General features: G+C 31.7%; 1 protein-coding gene across 8 annotated transcripts; it reads left to right on the top strand.

The window, feature by feature from the left end:
• The first annotated feature begins 11 nt into the window (after positions 1–11).
• On the top strand, positions 12–9317 carry LOC110410430 (E3 ubiquitin-protein ligase XBAT32). 8 transcript variants are annotated; one of them, XM_089782705.1, is made up of 11 exons: positions 14–268; positions 916–1171; positions 1261–1320; positions 1534–1605; positions 1720–1895; positions 1979–2139; positions 2669–2727; positions 2861–2907; positions 4068–4208; positions 7553–7644; positions 8551–9317. In XM_089782705.1, the coding sequence occupies exons 2-11, from the start codon at positions 977–979 to the stop codon at positions 9069–9071; spliced, it is 1524 nt and encodes a 507-aa protein (XP_089638831.1). In that variant the 5' UTR covers positions 14–268; positions 916–976; the 3' UTR covers positions 9072–9317. The 8 variants fall into 8 exon arrangements, with proteins under 8 accessions (XP_021275779.1, XP_021275776.1, XP_021275777.1 ...); XM_021420100.2 differs by having other exon boundaries at positions 14–743; positions 957–1171; XM_021420099.2 differs by having other exon boundaries at positions 14–743.
• The last annotated feature ends 7168 nt before the right edge of the window (positions 9318–16485 follow it).

The following is a 16485-nucleotide window of genomic DNA, read 5'->3' as shown; positions in this document are numbered from 1 at the left end:
GCAGGTCAATTTGTTGGCTGAGGTTGCAGTAAAAGGTTGCTGTCTCCATAAAAACATCCCCTCACTTTTATCTCCATTTTAGATTTTTCTTTTCTTATTTGTAGCACATTTCCGTTTCAGTTACATTTCATCCCCATCCCATTTTCCTTTTTTAAGTACAAAGGTAGGGTTCCTCTACAAACCATTCGAGCGAAACGTGTCTTCCCTTTGTTAATTCCTTTCTTAAAGGCTTGAACTTAATCAGTCCTTTGCCCAAAAAGCCAAAAAGGTGTATTTTTTTATCTGGGTATTTCATATTCTGATTCTTTAAGGAGTATCTGGAATTGGGTTTTGCAGATTTTGGTTCCTAGAGATAAATTTGGAATCGGGTACTTTTTATTGGATATAATTCTATGAGGTAGTGGAGATTCTGGAGATTGCAGATGTTTATTCTATGGGAATTTGGCTGTGAAGGATAGGAATCTTTATTTATTTGTTTTTTTCTTCTGTGAGAGGAGTTTGTAATTCTTTGTTGTATAATTGTGTGTGTTCGTTGGGTTTTTTCTTGAAAATCACGAGATCATATACTAAGCCATAAAACAGTCACATCCTGATTATTTTTTATTAGTAGTTTCAGAGAAAGTTTTTGGTTGTTTTTAGTTCTTCTTTGTGATTTGTCTAAATTGAAAAGAAGTGTCAACAGGAATCCTTCTCTCGATCCATTTAAGGAAGTGAGATATTGACCGTTACAACTTCTCTCAGATGTAAGTGGAAGGGCTTTATTGTTGGTTGTTATTGGTTTGGTAGATGTTGAGTAGATATTCCGCAAAAATAAGTATTGTTCTTCTCTTTTTTCTTACCTTATCTATTTTGCAAGTATTGGATGATTTAAGGATTAGGACTTAGCCGTGCTTTTGTCATGCTCCATTTTTGAAGTTAAGGGACATTTTAGGCCTTGAAAACAAACTTGTTTTCAGAAAGCTGTTTTTGGTCATCAATGAGATTTCTAAGCCTTGTGGGAAACTCTTTTGGATGTTCTGCATCTGGGGAACGCTTAGTTTCTGCAGCAAGAGATGGTGATCTTCAAGAAGCCAAGGCTTTATTGGAATACAATCCAAGGCTTGCAAGGTATTCTACTTTTGGAGTTCGCAATTCGCCTCTCCATTACTCTGCTGCTCAGGGACACCATGAGGTATTCAATAGCTTAAATTCAAGCCAACAGACATTTCTTGCAAATTAATCATAATGGTGATTGATTTTTGTGTTGTGTATTTGTATCAGCTAGTCTCACTCTTGCTTGAGTCTGGAGTTGATATTAATCTCAGGAACTATCGGGGTCAGGTAATTCAATTTTGTTTTCTTACTTAAATTTGTATTTTTTCTTGTCCACTATTTGATTACTGATTTCAGTTTCTTTATAACTTAAACACCTAAAGTTGCAGACTAGTTATTTTTCATCTGACTTTTGGGTTTGTTGCAGACTTATTTTAATTTAGGTTTTATGGGTTACTATTGTTTATTCTAAGTCGTTTTTGTTTTAACTGTGATGAACAGACTGCTCTGATGCAAGCTTGTCAATATGGCCACTGGGAGGTTGTTCAGACTCTGATTCTTTTTGGAGCCAATGTAAGACATCTACTTGCAAGTTTGGTGTCCTTTATTGCAACAGATTTATATCGTTTACAAACTTGAGTGGAATAGGATTATTTATAAGTTAAGTCGTGCTGAAATGGTTTTCAGATTCACAGAGCAGATTATCTTAACGGGGGTACTGCACTCCACCTGGCTGCCTTGAATGGTCATTCCCGGTGCATAAGGCTCCTCCTTGCAGATTATATTCCTAGCATCCCCAGTTGTTGGAATAAATTAAGGAAGAGATCAAAAAATAAAGAATCTATTGCAGAACTTGATGAGAGGTAAATTTACATCAATCCTTTTTATTTTTTTTGCTATCTACTCTTCTGTTTTGATTCATTCTTGTTTCATCGTGATCTTCCAGTGCTCTCCGTGAGGTCATCGGTAGACCTGCTGATGGAGGCGTCACTGCTCTTCATATGGCAGCATTGAATGGACATGTTGAAACTGTTCAGTTGCTCCTGGATTTGGGGGCTTCTGTTACTGAGGTAACCATGGAAGATGGGACAACAATTGATCTAATAGGTAACTCACATGTTCTATTTACCAATTTAACTAATGGTCCTTGCTTGTTTCACAGTCTGATGATTTTGCTGCTAATTGCAATTGAGCATGAACAGCAAAAACATTTTTAACTGGCAGTTTAAATCCACATTTTTCTTTTATCCTTGTTTATGAGTTCCCCTTCTCTTCTCCTTGTTAGTTTTCTGTGTTCAATAATTAACATTTCAGTTGCTCTTCTTTTTCATTTTGCCCTTCCTGTTTTCTGAGCTGCCATGCCATGCCAAAATTATAATATCTGGGCGGATTTCCTTTCTATTGGTACACTTCTTCTGCCTATCTGCCAAGCAATTGTACGTAAATACTGTCAGCAGTTGATTTTACGTCCCTAAACTCCCTTCCCCTACCCCCATCCTTTTAGATGGTCACACAGAGCATTATGATTTATTGGTACATAATTATGATATCTTTATTATTTGAGTAGTAAGTCTTCCACCCTGCATTCTTAGTTTCTCCTTTTGTGTTTTTGGACTTTGACCTTGTTACCTTGCAGGTGCAGGGAGCACTGCTCTTCACTATGCTGCTTGTGGTGGAAATGAACAATGTTGTCAGGTATGTTTTTAGTCTCTGCAGCATCATAGCCACGCAAAACAAGGGGGAAAAGGAACAAGAAAAAACTCAATCATGTATCCATACCATTCATGCTGAAGATTTCAATTTCTAATTTTGATGTATGGTGCTTCAGATTTTGATTGCCAGGGGTGCTAGTGTTACTGCTACAAATGCAAACGGGTATGTTCTGTGACTTATCATGTTTAAATGTTATGATTCATTTGGTACTTTTATTTTGTGTTACTTTTACTAATGATTTTTTCATTTAATAAAATGGTTAAGTTACATTTTGAAGCTAAAAGTTTGAATTTTAGCTTCTGCTAAAAGGCTTAGGTAACTAGCAATATGTTTCTGCTTCTTAAAAGTTAGAATAAAACTTATGCAAAAATTATGCCTTGATAAGAGTAGCTAGTATAAGATGCAAAGCCTTTCAAGCACAAGCTGTTATTGATTTGCCTTCTTGATTGGAATTTTTGAGCATGTAATGAAATCAACTCCAATTTTGAACAGTCTTTAAAAGATAGACTGAAGGTTTTACCTAGTTTAATTAATTTTCTTCCTGCCCTCTCTGCCCCTCTCATCCCTCCTTGAGAAATTTCTTTCATATTTCCATCTTTATAGTTTCTCTTTCTGACCTGTGGACCAATTTTATGCATTTAAGGGTTAAAAAGATATTAGGATTAGCAGAAGCAAGACTAAGACAGTATGTCAGAAAAATGCTAATCAGCAGACTAAAAAAATTTACCCAAGCCTAGTGAAACTTGCCATGTGGTGGAGTTTTGCTCCATGGTTTGCAACTAAAGCGGCTATATTGACAAAGGATGCATTTTGATTAAGGAGGCAGAGGGTCTATGTTTCATCATGTGTGATTACGCTTGTTAAACATATTTTATTGTTAAAATTACTCCTGATAGTGTACATTTTTTGTCTGTGGTCACCATTTTTCATGTTTTAGGGTAATGCTACACTGCCATTTAAAAAGGAAGGTATGATGATGTACGTAATCTGAACTAGTATAAGATTTACTTTTGTAACCTTTAACAGTTCACACTGTCATCTTGTGGCTACACCATATCACCTATGGCATGGTAGGAATTTTTCAAATATTTTGAGGAAAATGGCAGTTCAGTGGCAACTTTGGGTAATAAAAAGCACAAATCCTAATGTACAATTAACCTTTGGAACATAATTAGTGTGATGCCTGGATGTCACATTATTGTTTGCTGCCTCATGAAAGTCATTGGGATATCCTTTCGTTTTATATGTTGTTGTTACTTTCTGAACCCTGTCTTGATAATGTTTAAATTTGACTTATTATTGTTTTTAATTATCACTTAAAGGTGGACTCCTTTAATGGTCGCCCGTTCCTGGCGTAAAAATTGGCTTGACGAAATTCTTAGCACTCAGCCTGAAAGCCAGTCACAAATTCTTCCCTCTCCCTTTCTATCTCTTCCCCTTATGAGCATTGTTAAAATTGCTAGGTGAGTGACAGCTGCACCATCTGTTCTTAATTTACATTGTTGTATCAATCTCTAAGCCATGACATTTTGTATAACCTTATAGAAACTATTTGATTTTGCATGTGATGGTTGATCTATGAACTTCTATCATCTTTGGAAAACTGCATGTTTGTTGATTTTCTAGCTCATTCGGTAGGAGTGCTCATACTTAGTCAGAAATAGAGACCAAGGTATTTGCTATCCAGCAATCATTCAAATTACACAGTCACCAATTGGTGTACGTTCTTGGCTTCCATTATTTCTGGTAGGCAGGAGTTTTACTTCTATGGAAACTGTCAGTGTTCTAGACTGAACTGGCAGGAGTCTGCTTCTGGACGTTATGTTAAGTGTTAACACCATGATGTTTCTTTGGGAGAGATAAATGTAGATGGATTATAATAGTGAGGTGGAAGGGAGGTACAGGATGATGCTTGGTTATGAACGCATGATAAGTGTTAGGGAAACAAACTTAAGCCAGATGCACTAGGAATCTATAGTTTAAATCAGACCTGCTCAACCAAGTGCATTAACATTCTCAAATTATGTAACCACTAACTCATTTCTGGGGAATATCTTCTGCCAGTACTGGAATTTTCTGTGTGATTCAGGTCAGCCAATAGGGTTTTTAAGATTAGATTCTATAGGGTTCATGCATTTGCTAAACCGGCTTGACATTATCTAGAAGACTTTATGCTTCTGCTCTGAAGATTTTAAGTCATTGACTGTAAAACCAGCTCTGAGATTATCTACTAGGCTGCAACAATTTCCAATTCCTCTTACTTACTGAATCAACTTCTTCCATGAAACTTTAGAACAAAATGATGCTGATTGTCTATTTGAACCTAATGTAAAGATGTGTTTCCTTCACTTGATTTATTTACTCCCTGCCAGTTCCCCTTTCCCTTTCGATTTTCAAGCCATCTAGGACCCAACGTGATCAACAAACATACAAGATTAGGAGAAAGGCTTCAGCATCTGTCTTCCCAAAGTTAGCTGACAATAATCCATCATTCCACAGTGATTGGCTAGTTTCATTTTGCTTTATTGTCTAGTGAGTTACAAAAGAAAGACAAAGAGGAAGAAAAGAAACGATTGTCAAGTTTCATTGTGGTCTATTTTCTAGTCTACTTCTATTTAGTATTATGCAATATTAAATTATTGTTTCATTTGCAAGAATGTCAAGTTTGAGTTCAAAACTTTGTGCTACAATTCAGAGGATTTAAAGTGTTATATGTATTTGAATCTTTTTTACACAGAAAGGAGTGAATAGATAACTTCTAAACTTTGCAGTATCAATTTTTTTTTTGTTTTATCTCAAAGAACTATTTAATTCCTTAATCAGGAGAGAAGCTAGATTGAGGTTGTTGTCTTCTTTAGATCCTGCATTAGTCGGATTTAGGTTTGCATCAAGTTTTTAGTTACTTTTTTTTTCTCGTTTGTTGTACATATTTTACTTTTAATTTAAAATAACTTTGTTATGGATCACTTAGTGGCATGTCATTAAAAGATTTCTTTTCGATGGTGCCATACCCTCATAGTGACATGGCATTTTCTAGTCCATCTTGCATATTTCTTTTCAGATAGTCTACATATGGCATCGTTTGATTGTTTAAAGCCACATAATCATTTTAAAAAATGAGTTAAATTACCAAAATAAAAATAACTCTATAGTTAAAGATGGATTAAATTTACTCAGTGAGATTTGAAAATCAACACTTAACCGTCCTGATGATTGCTTTATTATCTTATATGTTAACACCACTCTCGTTTTCTTCTTTTTGCCATTACCTTTTTTTTCTTATTTTTCAATGGCCTTTTTTCATCTTTTTCTATATATCTTTTTTACTTTCTTGTTTTTCTCATTATCCGATTTCCAGAGTGCATCATCTCTCTCTAAACGACCGCAACTTTTTCTCACATAGTTTTGTTCATCCATTCTTCCTTATTCTGGCTTCTTGGTTTCCTTTCTTTGTGTCTCACTCTTCAAAACCCAAAAACATGGAAAGTAGAATGGCATCCACTTGAAGAAAAAACCAATTGGTCATCCATCATCTCCATAAACTGTTTACTGCACTACCAACAAATCTGAAATTCAGCAAACACCATTACCTTTACAAGTTGTAAACTCACAAGCCAACAATCATACCCACACCAAAACACTTTTATGAAACAACCAAATATTTCTCAAAACATGGAATTGCATGAAATTGATTAGAGGTTTTAGGAGCAACTTTTGAAATTGAAGAAATGAAGTTCTGGAGTGAGAAAGGCTTGGTTAAGGGATGAAGAAAGAACAAAAAGAAAAAAGAAGAAAAGAAAGGAAGAAAGGAGGATGAATGGGGGAGGGTACAGCTGAAACCTGTAGGAGTCAAGCTTTGCTGAAATCAATCCTAAGCCATCAAAGGATTTTTAATTTTTCCTTTTTTTGTCGAAAGCCTTGAAAGATCAAGGAGAGATAAATCCTATCAATTGAGAGGGAGAAAGAGTTTAGAACTTTCTGGTAATGAGGAAAACAGAAGGGAAAAGAAAGAGAAAAAGTAGGCCGTTTGGCACAACATAAAATAGGTATCTAACAACTAAATCATAGAGTGGTTAAGGGTAATTTTTTAAACTCCAAGAGACTAATTTTATCGATATCAAACCGCAAGGTGGGATTTTGTAATTTACCCTTAACAAAAGCCACATAATTACTCCTAACTTATGGTGTCAGTCAAATGAGCACATTGAACACAAGGAAAGATAGGCCATTTATCAAGTTGAATAAATCAAAAGACTTTGTGTTGAGGTCCAAAATTAAACATCAGGTCCTAGTTCAAGGGCCATTTCTGTAGTTATCCCTTCCTAGCTTATATATATTGCTATATGTTAATAACATGTCTGAGTTGTACCCCACTGCACAAATTTATATGTTCACATTATGCAGCCTGTTTTTGATTGTGCCTAGCTATGCTTTTGAATTCTTGGAAAAGAACAAGAATTTTTCGTATGGAGCTGATGCACAAAAGCATTGAAATAAATAACTTAATATTGCTGCGCCTTGCAATTAATAAGAGAATAAAACAGCATTGGATAAAGACATAAAGACATAATAATGTATTTATCCTTGTTCTTTTCAAATTTTTGTTGTAATAATTGCATATACATTGATAGAATGATAAGCACAGGCTAACTGACATGTGTATGGACATGCATTTTTAAGTGTATGCAGGCGATGAGCATGTATTTATGAGTACATGGCTACTAGATGTCACCATCAATTTTTCTGTTTAAAAACTTAGTTACATATCAGATGAACAAACCTTTTCTCCCTTCTTTGTGTTATGAAGAGAATGTGGATGGAGGACTGGTGATTCCTTACCCTCATGCCAAGATCCATGTGCTGTATGTCTGGAGAGGAAGTGCACAGTAGCTGCAGAAGGTAATTTTAATTTATCTTTAAATGTAAAAAAATTGCTAGAATATATTTATTTCTAAGTGGCTAGGATCAGTGTAGCCTATGGGATATATGCATTGATATGGATATTATTGGTAAGGATTATGTTATGGTAACTATGATTATTTTTGTATTGCTGTATCAGACTATTGTTTTATTTATCATCCATATTGCACCCAGGGTGATGAAGAGATAGAATCTTTCACTAAAGTTTTAATATTAGAATAACATATTATTACTCATATGATATTCATTCATGAGTCTCACGGACACATACATTTGGCATAAGGTAGACTCATTCTTGTTAATAGTGAGGTTGAGATGAAATAAGTGACAATTTTAGCAGTGTCCTGCTTTAATGTTGCAATTGTGATGGTATGGATTTGAAGTAGGTTTCAGCCACATAGGTTTAGTGAAGTGGTGTTAGTTTTGTTTTTGAGAAGTAGCAGTGGCAGTTATGGTACTGATACTAACAAACATGTTGGTGGAACTGAGGAAGAGAGATGGAATGGGACAAAGACATATTTATGCAATAAGGCAATTTTTGTATTGTTTATATTTGATATTAAGATTTATGATTTTCTTTTGTGAACATTCTTGACCAGTTATTCTGAATTAGTGACACATAGCATGAATCTTGTCAGTTTTGAGCCATGTGTAAATTGGGTCGTAACTGTTAATAATACTAGGCAATCCCTTCTTTATTTTTCATGTGGATTTTGATCCATATATGCATACTTTATGAAAGTCAAATTCATTTCTTTGTTATATCAACACCCTCAATTTTTCATGATGTAGTGTGGGAACTTTTGTTTGCCATTGATGTTAATGGTATGCGGGGGACCAAATGTAGATGAAATCAGGATTGTAATTATATTTTCCATGATGCAGGTTGTGATCATGAGTTCTGTACACAATGTGCCTTATACCTCTGTTCTACAAATAATACCTCAAATGTTGCTCAAGGTCCAATTGGCTCGATTGCCTGTCCTCTTTGCCGGCATGGGATAGTATCATTTGTCAAGCTCCCAGGAACAAAACCAACAATTAAGGCAGTTGCCAGAACAAGCTTATCCCTTTCTTTCTGCACATGTTCTAGTGAGATACCAGAGTCAACTTCAATGACAACCCCGCTTTGCAAGCCTGAGGTCCATTGCACACGAATTTCTCCCCTTGGATCTTCGTTTCGCAACCTAAGCTGCCAGAGTTTCCGATCAATGAAAATTCACTCTAGCCTTTGCATGGGAGCTCCAAATACTAGTCCTTCTTTAGTTCCCTGCCCTGCTGACCGGAATTTGCAAAACCACTTGGTTAGGTGCTCAAGGTCGGGCTTAAGGCGGTCAGCTTCTGAGGCCCGAAGGTCATGGTTCACAGCGCTTAATCTGTGTGTAACTACATGCAGTGGATGCTGATATTTTTGTCATCTTTTTTTTTTTCCCATTCTTTTTCTATCCCGTGTCATAGGTGTTTTTCCTTTAATTTTGCCCTAATTGTAATTGAAATTTCTTGTTGATAATGATTGCTGGTTGTGTAAATGGCAAAGATGTGTTTTACCAGTTACTGTAAAACGAATCCACGGGATTAAGCTTTTGCATCCCCATGTTTTTGTTCCAATGGTTCATGTCTATATACAGAAGCTGAACTGTTTATCAGATAAATTCTCTAGTGCGCTCAACATGAGTTATGATCTCTTATTCTCTTTGATTTCCTGATTGCCAAGAAAGATGAAAAGAAGAGGACAGAACTCTTAACTCAATTTCAGAAGTGAAGAATTAAGCAGGAGTGCAGAGCAACACTGCTGAAAAGTTATGGTTGTTTTCAAGGGTAACTGTTTAATAGTCAAGACTTTGAGGCAGCATTTATCCAGTTCGCAGGGAGGAGGATTAAAGAAGAGTCATCTGTACCGTCCAACGTTTCTGTTTGTTTGATGCTTTTATGAACAAAGGACTCCCCGCAGGCAGCTTGTCACGTTTATTACTGTTTTTACAAAGTTTGTGTACTAGGGTTATGCTTTTTAATCCTAAATTTTACACTTTTGAGTTGTTCCAAACTTCAGCAAAATCAGGACCATTAATTATTCCTTCGACTACGTTTAAATTACTTTGGTATAGCTTATAGCTTTTCAGAATTGGGTACCAAAATTCGTAGATGTCATTAAAATATAACCATCTAAAGGATTAACTGTCTAATTTTGATCATATTGGAGTTTTTTATACAGTGTCACAACTGCGAATTCTTCCGCACCATATTTAATTATTGCTTGAATTTTTAATTTACTGGTTAGGGATGTTAATGGGTAAGGTATCCATCAATTTTGAGGTATTCGAACTCGAATTTGATTAGCAAATGAAATATCCGAACCCTATAATTATCTAAATATTTTTAAATTTATTATCTTAACCCGAATCTTAATATATATCTACTACTTAATAATTATCCAAACACGTTAAAAAATCTGATTAGTAAACAAATTATTAAAATGATTTTCATGGGTATCTAATTACCCAAACCCGAATCCGTACTGCATTTATATATAATAATATTTTCATCTACATTCTATATAATTTATTAATAATTAAATTTATAAAAACACAAAAAATAAAATTTAAATTTAAATAATCAAAAACAAATATCTTAAATATCAACTTAAACAACTAAAAACAAATATCCAAATAACAATTTAAACAACATTATAGGTATAATTAACTATATGAGTTTGCTATTAATAACATGAAATAAAAAAAAATTAGCTAGGTTCTAAAACTAGTCTAATCTCACAACTTCTTTTTAAATATATATATATATATATATTTTATAAGTTTATATAAATAAACGTATATGTATTATAATTAATAATTTTACAAGTTAAAATTTTGGTAACGCTAATACAAAATAGAAAGTAAATATGTTTATATATTTAAAAAATATATATTAAACATATATATAATAGTAATTATATTCTTTATAAATTAACACAATATATATAATATATGTATTAAAAGATATTACAACTTAATTAATAATCATAATTTCATAAATTAATTTAATTAATAATATAAATTTATCTTTAATTACATAAAATTAAAATATATATATCATCGGGTTCAAGTATTGGTTACCCAAAGGGTGATTCCCTAACCCTACATGAACTTGATACTGGTAGTGAAATTACTATCCGAACCCGATTATAAAATACCTTTAGTCTCTAATTTTATATAATCGAGTCGAGTACTCGTAGGTATCTTGTGACAGAGTACCCATTGCTATCCTCTATTACTGGTATTTAAAAAAATTTTATGAATTTATTGGAATTTAGGAAATAATAAACTTTGTAGTATAGTATTCTTTTTAAGGGATAAAATATAATTTAGCCAGTGAAATTTTACGAAATGCACTTAAATTTCTGAATTTTTATTTAGTTCAATTAAATCATATTAGAACTTCTTTATTTCATCTAATTATATGGTTAAATTTTGCTGATTGATTTCATAAAAAAATGTAGTAATTGTTTCAATTAAGTCAATTAGGCGTTAAATGCAATAAAGTTGACTATAATTAGTCAATTATTGAATCAATTATCATAATTTAAAAACATAACAATTAAGTTAATTGGTCAAACAAAATTTCTTAGGAAACCAAGGAAAGATACCACTCAACCACCAATTACCAATTTCATTAATCAATAAAGAATACGGCCAATTGCACTTTGTCAAGGTTAGCCTTAGAGATTAAAACTTGCTTTTGGAGTTCATTAATAAATGATTCGTATTTGAAGAGTGAGCACAAATAAGTACACTTCCATATTAATTACATTCTAATCTTTGCTTCCTATGTTTTTTTGGGTCGCATGATTTGTAAATTCACTGCATAATTATAGCAAATCATAAATGGATTATATATTTTGGTTGTTAAATATAATTAGAGAGGGATGACTAAATTCTAAAAATTCACTGCATGATCCATTGCATGTTGTGGCAAAAGTGAAAACAAGAAAAGCAATAAGAATAAAAATAATAAAACAAACAAATTTTCATATAATTCATCATATTATTTATTTACATTAATGAAAAGGATGAGATAGAAAAGAAAATCCTGTATCTTCTTAAAATGTCTCAACTTTCTACTCTTTTTCAAATGGCATAATACTTTAAAATATTCTTAAACTATTTAAAAAATTTCAAATAAGTTTTTGCTTTTTGTTGTATTCAATCAAGTCCATATACTTTTATTTTAAATTAATTAGATCTTTATAATTTTATTTTGAGTCAAATTAGTCTTTATGATTAATAGTTGGCTGAGTCAAAATATCACTTATAATTCTATACCACGTAATGCTAACATAGTATGTTGAAATGTCATAATTGATAATGATGTGACATACTGATATATCATAACTGATAATTATGTAACATACTGATGTGGTATGATAACATGACTATATAACATTTTTCACCCTCAACATTAATGTCACGCCAATGCCATGTGGACATAAAATAACAAATGACATTTTGATTAATATTAATTAAACATTAGTCATAAAAGGTTATTTGAATCCAAAATAAAAGTATAATGACTTGATTGAACATAATAAAAGAATAAACAACTTATTTGAATTTTTTTGAAAAATTTAAGGGTTTTTTTTAGCATTAAGCCTTTTCAAATATTCACATCATAGTAAAGTAAAAATACGAACTTTGATTGGTTCATATGCGACTCCATCCCTACATATTTGAACTTCTTAATCGTATAAATATTAAAGGTCAAATTCATTAATATTTATTCAGTTTGTACTGAGAAAACATATTAAATTTAAATATAATAGTAATTGGATTTTTTTCAATTTAAATTTAATTTAAATAATAAAAAATTCTTAAATTATGTTCATTTATATAATTAAGTTTTTATTTTTATTACATCCAAACAAGCTTTTATTTTTTTATTTATATCCACACAATTTTTTTGAAAGATAATTTTCTTTATTGATAAAAGGCAAAAGTTAGTCATAGCTATATGGCTTATTGATTACAAATAGAATAAAAGAAAAGTAACCCCATAGCAACAATATTTTCTAGACTTTAGGGATGCCTAGATAGTTTTGAAGAAATTTAAAAAAGAAAGGGAGAAAAAGAGAGTTTAAAATAGACAATACGTAGAGGAGGAAGAGAACAAATATATGGATTTCTATTTTTTTTTCTTGAGACCTTCTTTGGTTGTCTTTTCTTTAAATAGGTTACAAACTATATTATACAAGAAACTTTGCCAATAGTGGAGAGAAATTATATAACCAATGATGTGTTGAATGTTGTATCAATCTTCCTGAATTGGTGCAACGTCTCTTTACAAAAATATTGCAACACATGCTATTATTTTTGTTGTTGATCTATTATCATATCTACTGTTGATTTGCTACTGGTTTGTGAGAAATTTGGTATTGGTTTGTGAGTGATTTGCTACTAGTTTGTGGGAGATCTGATGATAATGTTCTACCCCCCTTCAAACTTAACATGGAAGGAAACCATAGTCCAAGTTTTCCGTGAAATGCTTCAAAAGTGCTCCGAGGTAATGCCTTAGTGAGAATGTTTGCTACTTGTAGCTTTGAAGGAATAAACTTGGTTTCGAGAAATCCTAAAGCCATCTTTTCACAAACAAAGTGATGGTCAATCTTTATGTGTTTCATTCTAGCATGAAACATGCGATTAATAGTGAGATATAGGGTAAATAAGTTGTCATAGAAGAGTAAGGCTAGGTGGGCCATATAGAGACCAACATCACATAATAGGAAGGATAGTCAGAAGAGTTCTACTATCGTTGAGGATAAAGCTTGATATTCAGCTTTAACACTAGATTGAGCCATAGTAGATTACTACTTAGAACTTCAGGAAATGCAATTACCATCAAGAAATGTGTAGAAATTTGAGAAGTATTACCAATAGTTAATAGTTCAAATTCTTTGAATAATACCTTTGGAGTTGTCACCTAAAGAAACACTACCACTTTTCTTCCTATCAAGCTAAGCAAATAATTTTTTATCCCTGATCATGTGCCTTGAGTAACCACTGTCTAAATACCAAGGCTACCTTCCCCTTGGTTAAGCTTTCAAAAATTGTTCCTTGTGCTCTTACTCAACTTACAAAACAAATTTTTAGTTCTTCTTTAAGCGCAACCATACTTTAATGGGTCCTTAGAGATTAGTGGGCACATGCGAACCTTTGGGCACCTAAACCAATTTGGTTTTAGAGAGGTTATTTCCCTTATGATAGCAATCATAGGAAATATGAAATGACCTTTTTTGCCACATACATAACAGTAACATAAAGATGCATCATTTTTCTTTTTAAAAATTGCATTTCTTTTTGGACTTTCATTTTTGAGCTCTTTTTCCTTAAAGCTTTGAGAGCAACATTTTCATCCAATGTCTTTTTCAAAGCTTCATTTTTGTTCTCTAGTTCTAACTTCCAAGATTTTCTTGAAAAGCTTGTAAAGATGAGTTCTCTCAAGAATCTCCCTAAATGAGGAAAAACTTCTAGACTTCACCAAAGTATTATGATGGTCTATAAACTATTTTTTCGATATAAGGTTTTTATTTCCCATTATTTACAAAAATAAAAGTCATATCATTATTTCATGATTGCATCAAGCGCGTTAATAATGTATTTGGTTTGTGAGTGACAATCTCTAATGATGAGATTTTTTTGAGAAACTTGTAGAGACAAGTTTTGAGGAAATATTCATTAGGTGAGGAAAAATTCTCAGACTTCAATAAAAAGTTGGGATAGTCTTAGAAAAATTCTTTCAGATGAAGACTTTATTCATCCATCGATAAAAAATAATAAATAAAATAAATAATAAAATTAAATTAGAGAAAAGAAAAAGGACATGGAAAAAAAGACATAAAATCATGAACAAATTAATGAATAATGATTAAGGAAGCATATGAATAAAATTAAAAATTAAGGTTAAAATAGAATAACATATTGATTAAATGGTATCATTTATGGAATGGGCATCACGGGATTGCTAATCCTTCCCTATGTGTAACTGTATTTCTGAACCCAATTCTCAAAAATGCAGATTAGATTATTTCTTTTTAGATAGGCCTAAAATCAATTTAAGATTTCTTCGAATGGAACAATTTAATAGGTGATAATCACACCTAGGTAAAAAAAGATTAGTACTGACTCCCAAATTTTCACATCGCACGTAGCAACAGCTGACCAACTTTGACTAAGGTTCATTTCAATCTAATCTTAGCCTGTGGCCTGTTCAAAGTAGTGAGCTCTAAAAAGTGGCAGACCTAGTTCACATAAGGAAGGTATAGGCTTATTTTCTCTTGTCTTTATCATTTCATTTTGTATTTATTTGTATTTTTATTATTTGTTTGTTTGTTTTCCTTTATTTATTATTTCATTTTTTTGGTAATAGTAAAACCAACAAAAAATATAAAACTAAAAAAATAATAAATAAATAAATGGTGAAAATATTTAATAAGTTGAAAACTATATCATGATATTCACTTGTGACCTAAGCTTAAATAATAATAATAAATAAATATTCTCCAATGATGAAATTTCAAGAAGTTTATAAGTAATAACTTCGAGAAAATTTCTAATGAGAAATTCTTCTTGAATTCTATCATAGATATTTGAGTATTCAAGAAACATTTCAATATCAAGAGATTTGTATTTATTTGCAAAAACACATAAATGTAAATATAAATTAAATAACTAAAACAAATAAATGAGTAAGTAAACATTCTCTGATGATGAAATTTCGAGAAGGTTATATGTAATAACTTTGAAAACCTTTCTAGGTGAGAAATTTTTCTTGAATTTTGCCTAAAGTATTAGAGTATTTAAAAGATAGTTTCATATTAAAGGATTTTTCTCTGTTGCAAAATGATAAAATAAAAAAACAAAGTATAAAAATAATTAAGAAAAAAATTGGATATCAAATCTAAAATTGATTTAGTAAGGCTAAAAGGATAACATATAATTAATTAGGTACCACGTTAAGTGGGTGTTGTGAGGGAGCTAACAACTTCCTCACATGTAACCGTACTTCCGAATCTAACTTGTTTCATATACTGGAACTTATCCTTTTAAATGAACCTAAGTTAAGTTTTGGACCTCATTAAAAAGTATAAGTTCACTTAGGTGACCAATCACACCTAAACAAACAAAGATTGGTAACGACTCCTTTTTCATGTCAAACGGTTAAGTTTACGGATTCACACATTATGATAGTTTTAGTAATTAAGGAATTAATTAAATTAGTAATATTTTTTAATTTAATAAATATTTCAATTAACAAAGGTATAGGGAGTTAATTAAATAATTTAGTTAATTAAGTAATGTAATGTGTTATAAGTACTTAAGCAATTAGTTAGGGAAGTAATATTATATAATATTTTATTTTTTAAATTAATTAAGGTTTTATTAAATTAATTAAATAATATTAGATATATTAAATTAAGATTTTAGGGTTTTTAATATAATCATAACAAATAAATTTTTATAATTCTACTATTCAAGTTTTTTTATTTTCTATTGATATTTGTGTTAATATCTGTTAACAGACGACATCATATGTCCGTTATAATATTTTTCTTAGAATGAAATGAGATAGGAGTTGAATATATTCTTGATTCGATTCAAGTGGATATAATAAGACAGAATTTGTAAATTGCATAAATAAATTTATTTTATTTGCATTCAGTCAACCAAGATATGTGATTAAGAATAAAATTAGATGTTCTTGCTCTCGGTGTATGAATAGCAAGTTCTTGATTGTTGATAAGGTTCAGGAACAACCTATTTTGTAAAAGGT

Source organism: Theobroma umbraticum, unplaced genomic scaffold (genome assembly GCF_002168275.2).
Source record: "Theobroma umbraticum cultivar Fairchild unplaced genomic scaffold, ASM216827v3 scaffold_56.0, whole genome shotgun sequence".
Taxonomy (NCBI): Eukaryota; Viridiplantae; Streptophyta; class Magnoliopsida; order Malvales; family Malvaceae; genus Theobroma; species Theobroma umbraticum.
This window is presented reverse-complemented; position numbering and strand designations above follow the sequence as displayed.

Coding starts and splice junctions, on each gene's coding strand:
- LOC110410430 (XM_089782705.1), top strand. CDS start 977: ATGAGATTTCTAAGCCTTGTGGGAAACTCTTTTGGATGTTCTGCATCT. Junction 1,321..1,533: donor TCAGGAACTATCGGGGTCAG/GTAATTCAATTT, acceptor TGTGATGAACAG/ACTGCTCTGATGCAAGCTTG. Junction 1,896..1,978: donor ATTGCAGAACTTGATGAGAG/GTAAATTTACAT, acceptor GTGATCTTCCAG/TGCTCTCCGTGAGGTCATCG.